The sequence below is a fragment of the Coffea arabica genome, chromosome 5e, assembly GCF_036785885.1.
Source record: "Coffea arabica cultivar ET-39 chromosome 5e, Coffea Arabica ET-39 HiFi, whole genome shotgun sequence".
Classification (NCBI taxonomy): domain Eukaryota; kingdom Viridiplantae; phylum Streptophyta; class Magnoliopsida; order Gentianales; family Rubiaceae; genus Coffea; species Coffea arabica.
In genome coordinates, this window is record NC_092318.1 from 38,005,370 (window position 1) to 38,017,567 (window position 12,198).

The 12,198-nt window shown below is 35.2% G+C and overlaps 1 protein-coding gene across 1 annotated transcript; it reads right to left on the reverse strand.

Moving 5' to 3' along the window:
- Positions 1–544: 544 nt before the first annotated feature.
- On the reverse strand, positions 545–1,687 carry LOC113687298 (protein ALP1-like). Its single transcript, XM_027204940.2, has 3 exons — positions 1,433–1,687; positions 1,102–1,327; positions 545–1,014 (listed from the first exon to the last, which is right to left on the reverse strand). Exons 1-3 carry the CDS (start codon positions 1,685–1,687, stop codon positions 545–547), a joined length of 951 nt encoding a protein of 316 aa, XP_027060741.2.
- Positions 1,688–12,198: the final 10,511 nt, after the last annotated feature.

Sequence of the window (12,198 nt, forward strand, 5' to 3'; positions counted from 1 at the left end):
CCATTGACAGCCACTTTCTTTACACATGTCAGTGATTGCATGATATCTAGATTTCAACCATTTTACCTTTGACTCCAAGTGTGGAGAAACTTGTTTTTCAAAAGTAGGCAGCTTGCGTAGTATTATCTTGTGTAACTCATTCATGTAGTTGTTTCTGAATCCACCATCCGTCTTCCATAAGGGATCACAAGCTAACTCTTGTAATGCTTCAATCAATACCTTTACTTCATTATCATTCCAGAAGCACTTGTTTCTTCCTCGTCCCCGAATACTTTCATCTTTCTCCATCCTATCATAAAATATCACTCTAAATAATTATAAGAATAAACCGTAATGTCAACAAATAAACTTTAGTTTAAAAGTAAATATCAATTCGATATATTTACATATTTATTACAACAAACTTTCAAGAAAGAAATTGTCAAATTATGAAGCAAAAGTTCATTCAAACTACAGGTAAATAAAAAATTTGAAATTGTAACAAATAATACACCAAAGATTGCATTCGGGGCTAAATTGGCTAAAGGGTGATACACTTTAAAAATCAACCATCAAATGTAGCTCGCCAGGTGGTGAACATTTCTTCAGCTAAATTGTTTCTAAAATTGGTCCAGTCATCACTTGGTGTAATAGTTGTTATATACTCCATTTCTCCATCGTCGACATCACTTTCATCCTCTTCACTGTCTGACACTTCACATGGCATTTGTTCTTGTGGATCATAGGACATGAACTTTCGAATCAAGTTATGCAATAAACAACAAGCCATTATAATTCGTACTTGTGTTCGAATTGTAAAAAATGAAGGTGATGCTAGAATTTTCCATCTTCCTTTTAGTAGTCCAAAACATCTCTCTATCACATTTCTCGCTTTGGAATGCTTCATATTATAAAATTCTTCAGGTGTCTCTGGTCGATGACCATGAAATTCATTAAGGTGATATCTTTGCCCTCGAAATGGGGCAAGAAATCCCTTTGCATTGCAATATCCAGCATCCACCAAGTAATAACAACCTTCAAGATTAAATCATATAGAAATTAATAAAATTTTTCTTGAAGATAATCATATTATGATACTGGATATTCTAATGATACATTTACCTTGTGGTACTCTAAGACCATTAGGTCTAGAGATAGCATTTCGAAGCACACAACCATCATGTGCAGAACCTTCCCAACCAGGCAAAACATATATAAATCTCATGTTTGGGGAACAAACTCCTAATACATTTGTTGCAATACTTGCTTTTCTTGTTCGATATCTTGGCTTCTGATTACTAGGTGGTGTCACTTTAATTAAAGTCCCATCTAAAGCTCCAAGACAGTTCTATTATAGAACCAAACATATCAAATTAGTAACAAAATATGTCGTAAATCAAAGAAAATTTCATTAAAATTCAAAATATTTATGTCAATTTACAATATACAGTACCTTAAAATATTTCCATCTGTCGTCTGTGCACTCATCAGTAATAAGCTCAGGATTCTCGAGTAGCAAGTCATGTAATTTTAATACTGCTAGAAGACAAATATTAAATTGGCGACTCACTGTTTCTCCACTTCGGAAAAATGTAAGGCCAATCGTTCTATTTTTTTCATGGTGAGCCAAAGTGTACACAAACATGGCAACAATTTCTTCTAAACTCATGTTTCTTGTGGGTCTCAAACCCCCAAAATCTCTAACCATGTCACATAATATGCCGAATGTGCGTCTATCCATGCGAAGTATACTCACACAATGAATATCACTTTCTCTACTGATTCTAAATAACCACTGCATTCTCTCATTTTTTTTTCTTCTTTAGATTTTATTGTACGTCTCACATTGTACAAATACACCAAAGTCACATGGTACCACATCATGAAAACCATAATGAAAGTCATAAGCATTGCAGACATAATTCAAAAATTGCGCATTCGTTTCCGTCTTCTATTTGTAATAGGAAGACGTGCCATTTATCTACAATAGAAAGTTACAAGAATAAGTAAAATTCTATTTCAAAAAATATATAATTCTATGATCTAAATGATTGTATTGAAGAAAATTACATGTCCAAGGAGGATTAATGTCCAAAGAGAATGATACATACATGGAGAGTAAATAAAAACTTATAGAAAAATGAATTCCAACTTCGTTTGACCAATTATCTTTTTTAGAATATTGTGCTATATGACCTCAATATTACCTAGAAAAAGCAGGAAAATTCTGTACTTATTAGATCTAGGTGGTCAAACATCATAACTAGTTACGAACTAGGCACACTTGAGAACAAGCACAATAAGGTTTTCATTCGTAGTTATAATTATGTAGTTATAATTCGGCTGTACTCATATTCATAGTTGTTTCCATTAATTAAGGTTTTCAAGAATTTCTCCCTACAAGTGAGGCATAATGTACCCTTCAGGAATTTAGAAGAACAAAGCAGAGAAACATAGGAAATTTAAGCCACAAGTGCCAGCCGAAAATTCTGCACTTGTTGCATTTTACTTATTGCCAGGCTGTTCGGAAACTATATTAAAATAATCCCTGAAGCTAAAACACAGATAATGGCAGATGACATTTTAGGAGTCAATTCTCAAGTTCAATGAACTTAACCATAGATGCATCACCCAATAACAACTTCCAATTAGTGGGGTCTGCCGAGCAAGTCCCTGCCCAATTCACCACGGCCAAAGACTTATCTCTGGTCAGTTAATGGTTGGCTACGTATGTTGCTTTGAGTACGAAAATGTAATTTATAATATTCTACGGTATGCACTTCTAATCTTGCACCAATATGAAGTAGGTGGGTTTCAAGTGATAACTCCACTCCCAAAATCAATGGTTTGAGTAACGCCTAAATTCCAATTCGATTTGCGAGTGGGGAACCTTTGGTGATATGATGCAGATCCGTACTTCATCCTATTGATACAAATCTGATGCTTATTGGTTTTGGATTCTTTTACATTTTTTGGGTTGCATTTGAGATCAGCATTCAAGAAGATGATGGAATAAAATATGATTTTCATTTTGACCCCACAAAGTCAATAGTGGAAGACAAAACAAAAAAGAAGCACTAAAGCTCAAGAATCATGAAGATCTGCTAACTGCTAATATCAGAAGAGAAAACAAAATAAGAAAAGTGTGCAAATTTGCCGGACCGTACAGAAAGCATAGTACGTACTGCTCCCAAGAGCAAAAAATCTAAAGAAACTAGAGATACAAACCTTTTAAGGAGCAATCTACAAGGGAAATGGAAGATTGAGAATCAGCAGAAGAAGATCCACTATTGCACAAATTATTCTTGTTTATGGACTTGGAGAATAGAGAACTTGGGACAAGAAAACAAACAGAAGAAAACTTGCGTACCTCTCTAGTAGCACAGATGTGGTTTTCATTCATTTTTTTTCTTCTTCCCACGGCAAAAGCTCCAGCTTGTCGTGTTTTTAAGGGGTAATTAGGGCAGAGAATTGGGGGGAGAAAGGCGACGGAGATAATGAAAAAGAGAGGAAGAAGAGGGACCGGGAATAAGATTTGGGTTTTGGACAAAACCCACGAACTTAGTCAGGAATGGAGAAATGACAAATTTTTAGATATCATTCCAATATTTCAATTCCAATACCAGTAAACCAAAAATGAGTTATGGGGTTTATTCCATAACCCCATTCCGATACCCTCTTACCAAACGCCCCCTAAGTTTTACAAATATTTTACTTATGTCATTTGGTTTCAATATACTCTTTTTACTACCAAAATCATATTTGTACTTTGTACTAGTACGTATTCGACTTGTCTTTGACTCACTTACATCTTTGATGGTTGAAGCATAATGTGTTCGTTTGATTATATTAGGATACCTTGGTGATTGAGAGTGTATCCGGAAGGAAACTTTGGACGTTATTTTGCTTAAATAGGTGAATGTTCCTTGTTGTTATGTTACTCTTGACAATATGCCTTGTTCCATGTTATGGATATTTGATTGAATGTTAAATGCTTTCAATGATTGCTAAAAACGAGTTTTCTAGGCGAGTGTGTACTTTATCGCACTCGACCTAAATGAATGTGAAAATTTTAATGATTGAATGATTATATATGTATGAATGTAAGCCATTGGCTGAACTGGGTCCTGCCCTTCGTTACTGATCGACTCGAGCCAGAAGCGGACTCGATCGGGCGACTTAGTGACCATGGGTAAACGTTTGGTATACTCGAGTATTACCTTGTTGTCGGGTGGAGTCTGGCCAACGTTCGGAAGGGGGTGAAATGAAATGAATGAATGAACGAGTGGCAATGAATGAAATGAAGGGTTTTACTTATCAAAATGCATTTTCAAATAATTGGAGAAATAAGGGGAATGACAGGAGAACGAACGAATAAACGAATAGCACCATGTGAGCCCGTATCCTTTTAATGAATGTGTTGTTATCGCTTTCCCTTGTAAATGTTTCTTGAACTGGATTGATTATTTGATTATGTGTTCGGAACCTCACTGAGTTTTTAGCTTATCCATTTAGTTGTTTTCCTTAACAGGGGAAGGCGAGTCAGAACGGGAGCCTTGTGTAGACTAGCTTAGTCTAAATCTCTGAATTTTGTAATGGTTCTCGCCCTAGTGCTTGGCACGGGTTGGATGTATGACGAATTGAGAACCTTTGTATATTCGATATTGGTACTTCCTTTTGAGATAGAAATGTATCTAAGTTTCGCTTTCAATTTTTGGATTGTGGCTATATTTATTCCTGTGATTTTATTCTAGTTTTACTTAAGAACTGAAGTGAACGACTGAGTCCCGGCGAGAGCTGGGCAGGCGGTCCACTAAACCCTTTGGTTCGCCTTAGGGGGAGGTGGGGCTGTCACACAAAGAATAGAAAAGGTTTAGTAGTGCCGGTAATTGCAATCTTCCTTGTGGGATCGACCCTTAATATCATATACTCGCTCACGATTCGTATATTTGCGATAAATCACGTGTGGGGTATTTAGGAGTTTATAAATGTAAAACTTGATTAGGATGAGGTTAATGTTATATGTATACCCTACGCCCATCAATCCTGGAGGACGTGTATTGATTATAGACAATTAAACAATGCTAATGTAAAGGACATGTTCCCCATTCCATTAATAGAGGAGCTGCTTGATGAGTTGTTTAGTGCAAGATACTTCTCTAAACTAGACTCGAGGTCTAGTTATCACCAAATCAGAATGTGGGCCGGAGATATGGGAAAAACAGCTTTTAAAACTCATGATGGGCACTATGAGTTTTTAGTTATACCATTTGGCTTAACTAATGCCCCTTCAACTTTTCAGAATTTGATGAATGACATTTTTAGATACTTCCTGAGGAAGTCTATATTGGTATTCTTAGATGACATATTGGTATATAGTTGTAATTTGAAGAAGCATGTGCAACATCCCAGAACTGTATTTGAGATTTTGAGAAGCAATTATCTGAAGGTGAAAAAGAGTAAATGTGCATTTGCACAGTAGCAGATCGATTACTTGGGATATGTCTGACGTGCACGGGGTATAAAAATAAAATTAGCTCATTTACAGTCAAATTTTACATTTATAACATCCTAAATACCCCACACATGATTTTTCGCAAGTATGCGAATCGTGAGCAAGTATAAGGTATTAAGGGTCGATCCCACAGGGAAGAGTGACAATTACCGATGTTTTTTGAACTCTTTTATTATCTAGACTACCATAAATATAAAATTAATAACAATAGCACTAGAAAGCTCCTAGAGATATGGAATTCCTTACTACTCTTGCAAATGAGATTATCGGTTAAGTGAATGCTATTACCTTGGCTAGTTATGGCGTAACTTCCTAATGTTTGTGAAATCTACTCTCGTAGTGAATCAACTATACTTGTAATTAAGTCATATCTACTCTCGTGATTATGAATTAACTACAAGCTCATTTCTTCTATAAAATTACATGAAACAAGTCACTAAAGCCACATAGGTGCATCTCTACTCTCGTGAGTGTACTCCCTAAGTTTATCACTTCCTTGAACTAGTTTAAATTCTAATTTTCATTGCAAACTTAGCACCTTTAGATAATCACAACTAATGGCCGGTTAATCGTGATTAGAAAAGCAAAAGTGATAAATAACTTGTTCAAAATAATATCATCACATAACCAAATAAACATCACTAACAAGATATAGCAAGTTCAACCATAACTCTAGGTATAAACTTTAACTAAACATGAACAAAATGAAAGAAAGATCCATACTTGTATTATAACTAAACATAAGATGCAATACAAGAAATAAAGGAGAAATGTCACTCATGTCACTTGAGCTCCATGCTCTCCATCTCCATTCTCAACTTCATCTAAGTTTAGCGACAAATACAAGAAAAATAAACTACACTAACTCTAACTATACTATTACTATGCTAATGAATTAAGAAAAACTAGTGAAAACTACATTTTTGTGGAGTTTCTCTAGCCTTCCAAAGTTGTGAAAATGTCCTCCAAAGGCTTCTACATATAGAGGATTCAAGAGCCAAATGAGTTGTTTCTAGTTGTCATTTTTTACTCTTGAAACTCTCTAAATTTGCTTCTCAAAGTTTCCATGCATCATCTGATCATTTCTAGCCGGAATCTTTACGAAAAAAGTGGTCAAAAAGCTTGTGTGAAAAGAGCACAAGTTGCAGAGTAAGTTGCAACCAAAATCTGTTAAAACGCGGGTATAAAATGCAGCCTATGCCCTCGTTTTAAGCCCCCATTTTGCTCTTTTTGCAGGTTTGCTAATTCTGACCAGATTTCATTCTTACTCTATTTTTTGTCCAACTTCTACTGATATTTTCGTGATGATGGAGGCCGAACTAACTCTTGTACAAAACATAAAAGTTGTAGCACTTTGATTTAGCTTTCCAATATCTCAAGAATCATCTAATTTGGAGCTCTGTGGACTACGAAATGACCAAAATACCATGACTGGTCAATCCCTTATTTCAGCTTTCGACCCTGAAATTGCACTTCTATATTTCGATTTTTTGACTAGGAAAACGACTGAACTGGACTTCGATATCTTCATACCAAATGTAGATATATATCTTAGTTTCAAAATGGTATAAAGATCATCTCGATTCAATACTTGTAGATCAAGATATAGTCAAAATACGAAAATGTGTCAAAGCTATGAAACTTGCTTCCTTTTGCTCTTGATTGCACTTCACGTCTTCTTTAAACTGCTTCAAATCATCATCAATCATCCAATTATCTTCTCAAGTCACTCCATTTGATGATTTAATCCTTAAACCAAATGTAGATATAGCTCTTAGTTTCAAAATGATATAAAGATCACCTCGATCCAATGCTTGTAGCTCAAGATATAGCCAAAATACGAAAATGTGTCAAAGCTGTGAAACTTGCTTCCTTTCGTTCTTAATTACATTTCCTCTTTTGCACTTCATGTCTTCTTTAAACTGTTTCAAATAATCATTCATCCAATTATCTTTTCATTTACTCCATTTGATGATTAAATCCTTAAACCAAATGTAGATATATCTCTTAGCTTCAAAATGGTATAAAGATCACCTCGATCCAATACTTGTAGCTCAAGATATAGTCAAAATGCGAAAATGTGTCAAAACTGTGAAACTTGCTTCCTTTTGTTCTTGATTGCATTTCCTCTTTTGCACTTCATGTCTTCTTTAAACTGCTTCAAATCATCATCAATCATCTAATTATCTTCTCAAGTCACTCCATTTGATGATTGAATCCTTAAACCTACAAAACATGAAGTTTTCACCACTAAAATCCATAGAAATGCAATTTTGTACCACTTAAACCATAAAATGCATATTTTCACTAGATTCTTAGTTAATTAGCTATAAAAGTAGTTAAAACACACCAAAACTAACTAATAAAACACACTTAAAACACGTAAAATATATACTTATCAATGTCATTAATGCAGAAGGAGTTCAGGCAGATCCTCAGAAAATCTCTGCAATAATGAGCTAGCCAATACCTCAGAGTGTCAAGGAGCTAAGAGGATTCTTATGGAAAAATTACTAAACCCCTGACAGATTGGTATAAGAACAACCAATTTCAATGGCATGATAGGGCTACTAAGGCATTTCAACAGTTATAGGAAGCAATGAGTCAATCATTTGTTCTATCTCTACCTGATTTTTCACAAAACTTTATTGCGGAAACTGATGCATCTAGAAATGGAATTGGGGCAGTCTTGATGCAAGTAAAGTGACCTCTGGCCTTCTTTAATAAGGCATTAGATCCCAAGTACCAAGCCTTATCCGTGTATGAAAAAGAAATGTTAGCTATAGTCACTGCAATATTGAAATAGAGAGCTTATTTCATGGGAAGACATTTCATCATTAAGACAGACCACCAAAGTGACGTGCGCGGGGTATACACATAACATTTAGTTCGTCCCAATTAAGTTTTACATTTATAAATTCCTAAATATCCTACACGCGATTTATCGTAAGTATACGAATCGTGAGCGAGTATAGGGTATTAAGGATCGATCCCACAAGGAAGATTGCAATTACCGGTGTTTTTTGAACTCCTTTATTATCTAGACTACCATAAATATAAAATTAATGAAAATAATACTAAAAAACTCCTAGAGATATGGAATTTCTTACTACTCTTGCAAATGAAATTACCGGTTAAGTTAATGTTATTATCTTGGTTAGTTATGGCGTAATTTCCTAATGTATGTGAAACCTACTCTCAAAGTGAATCAACTATACTTGTAATTAAGTCATACCTACTCTCGTGGTTATGATATTAATTACAAGTTCATTTCTTCTTTGAAATTATATGAAACAAGTCACTAAAGCCACAAAAGTGCACCTCTACTATCGTGAGTGTACTACTTAAGTTTATCACTTCCTTGAACTACTATTAAATTCCAATTCTCATTGCAAATTTAACACCTTTAGATAATCACAATTAATGGCCAGTTAATTATGATTAGAATATCAAAAGTGATAAATAACTTGTTCAAAATAATATCACCAAATAACCAAATAAACGTCACTAACAAAATATAGAAAGTTCATCCATACTCTAGGCATAAACTTTAACTAAACATGATAAAAACACAAAACCAACTTGTATTATAATTAAACATGAAATCTAATACAAGAGAGAAAGTAGTCGAAGATATATCACCCTTGTCATATGAGATCAACCTCTCCATCTTTGCTCCTTAGTCTTTATCCAAATCTAACTATAAATACAAGATGGATAAACTAACTAGCTAAACTATCCTATACTAAGGAAATGGAAGAACTACATTTCTGCACTCTTCAAGCTTTTCCCGTATGATAATGTCAGACCTCCTAAATGTCTCTGTATATAAACTGATGAAAAGCTCCTCTTCTCACCAGTCCAAATTTTCTGCTATAATTCTTCAAATCTCCTTTTGTTAAGATAGTAAAAAACAATGGCTTTTTGACTTGGAACTTTGGCTATACCTCTTCCTTATGTCTTCTGAAGCATGTGCAGCCGAATTTCCTTACCAAGAATAGCTGGAAAGTGGTGTGAACATAAGAGTAATGACTGAGCAAATTACAGAATTTCGGCTACAAAACGCGACTTGACAAAATGCGGCTTCAAGCCACGTTTTGTTGACTCGCGTTTTCAATTCTGTACTTTTGGCCTCACTTAAGCTGCGATTTTCTCTATGATGGAGACCAAACTAGCTTTTGTACAAAACACAAAAGTTGTAACCCTATGCATTAGCTTTACAATTCTTCAAGAATCATCCCATTTGGAGCTCTGTGGACTAAGATATGACTAGAATACCAAAGCCTGGTCAGAGCTCTATTTTCAACTTTGGACAGCAGTGTTGAACTTTGGTATTTCGACTGTTTGACTGAGAAAACGGCTAAATTGGACTTTGATGTCTTCATACGAAATTTAGATCTATCTCTTAGCTTCAAAATGGTATAAATATCACCTCAATCCAATATGTATAGCTCCAGATATAGTCAAAATACGAAAATGTGTCAAAGTTGTGTTCACTTGTATTTCTTCAATTCACTTCATTTCTTCTTTATCATTTCAATTCATCACCAATTATCCACTTTTCTCCTCAATTGACATCCTTTGGTGATTGAATCATTAATTGAATCATTAATCCTGCATGCAAATAAAGTTTTTACCATTAAAATCAATAGAAATACAATGTTAGGCACTTTAACATAAAATGTACATTTTTACCAAAATCTTAGTTATTTTAGTTATAAAAATAAATAATCAAACCAAAATTAACTAATAAAATGCACTTAAAAATACATAAAATTAACCCTTATCACAAAGTTTGAAATACTTGATAGAACAGAGAGTGCACACCCCATTACAACAAAAATGCATAGCCAAACTAATGAGGTTTGACTATGAAGTGCAGTACAAGAAAGGGAGTGATAATGTAGCTACAGATGCCTTGTCCAAAAGACCTCAAGAGAATGGTCAGTTATGTGTTATGGTTACCATAACTACTTCTTTCATTAAAGAGATACAACAAAGTTGGTAGCAGGATGCACAAATGCAGGAGTTGATTCATAAGGTAACAAACAATGCTCAACAAATAAAAAATTATTCTTGGTAGTAAGGACCACTCAGAAGAAAGGGCAAATTAGTAGTTGCTCAAGATCAGCAATTGAGGAACAAGTTGACTGCTCTGTGGCATTCTAGTCCTTAAGGAGGACGCTCTGGGGTAGAGGTAACCTACAGAAGGCTTAAACAAGTTTTGTATTGGAAACTCATCTATAAGGATGTTGCTCAGTATATAGCAAAGTGTGACACTTGTCAGAGGCATAAGTTAGAAAACACAGCATATCTAGGTCTTTTACAACCACTCCCTATACCTCACAAGATTTGGCCGGATATTTCCATGGATATTATTGAAGGCTTGCCATTGTCTCATGGTAAGAAAGTGATTCTGGTCGTGGTAGACAGGCTCAATAAATATGCTCTTTTTTTGGCTTTAGCTTACCCTTACACTGCTGTCTCAGTAGCTCAATTGTTCATGGATTATATATATAGACTTCACGGTTTGCCTCAAACTATTGTAAGTGACAAAGATACAATCTTTCTGAGCTTATTTTGGTAGGAGCTTTTTAGGTTGCAGCAAGTTCAGTTGAATATGTCCACTGCTTACCATCCGCAAAGTGATGGCCGAACAAAAGAAGTTAACATATGCTTGGAGAATTATCTTAGATGTATGGCTAGTGATCATCCCAAGGATTGGAGTTTATGGCTACCATTAGTAGAGTATTAGTATAACACCAACTATCACTCCTCTATTAAGCTCACTCCTTATGAGATAGTTTATGGACAACCACCTCCCACTCACATTCCCTACTTACGTGAGGCCACTACTGTTAGAATCTGTTGACAGGAGCCTGCATGCTAGGGAAAAAGTTTTTCATACGTTAAGACACAACTTGACCAAAGCTCAGCACAGAATGAAATAGATGGCGGATAAACACAGATCAAAAAGGTAGTTTACTATAGGTGATTGGGTTTATGTTAAACTTCAGCCCTACATGCAGCATTCATTGCAGGCTCATCATTGCCAGAAATTATCCCCACGATACTTCAATCCATTCCAGGTGTTGGCCAAAATTGGTCCAGTAGCATACAAATTGGCATTGCCTTCATATGTTCGCATACACGATATCTTTCATGTTTCAGTTCTTAAGAAAAAGGTTGGGGCAGGATCTTTGCAAGCTCACAATCCTACTAGAATCACTTATCAAGGACATTTGATGATGGAACCTATTGCTGTATTAGACAGGTGCTTGGTCAAGAGACGAAGAGTTGCAGCTACTCAGGTTTTGGTGCAATGGAGCAACAGCTTTCCAGAGAACTCCACCTGGGAATTTTTACAAGATTTACAAAAGCAGTTTCCCAATTTCTATCCTTGAGGACAAGGACCATTTGGAGAGGACTCCACCTGGGTATTTATTGCATTTGATTTTAATTGATAAATTTGATTGCTTATTTTGTATGCTATATTGACCAATATAAAGAGTAATCAGGAGAAAGTTGTTGCAGTTAGTTAGTCGGTTAGTCAAGAACCTTGCTGACATCAGCAATTAATTAGTACACGTCAGTAGTTAGTTAGCAGCAATAACCAACTTGCTTATAAAGCAAGAAATGTAGAAAGGAAGAGGAAGCTTTTGGTTGATGAATTGAATCCCTATTCATTGAATAATCTCCTTGTA

Excerpts from the sequence above, each read along its gene's own strand:
- LOC113687298 (XM_027204940.2), bottom strand. The coding sequence starts at position 1,687 with ATGGTTAGAGATTTTGGGGGTTTGAGACCCACAAGAAACATGAGTTTA. Across the intron at positions 1,328-1,432 it reads ACAGATGGAAATATTTTAAG|AACTGTCTTGGAGCTTTAGA; the intron begins GTACTGTATATT and ends GTTCTATAATAG. Across the intron at positions 1,015-1,101 it reads TGGTCTTAGAGTACCACAAG|GTTGTTATTACTTGGTGGAT; the intron begins GTAAATGTATCA and ends TTAATCTTGAAG.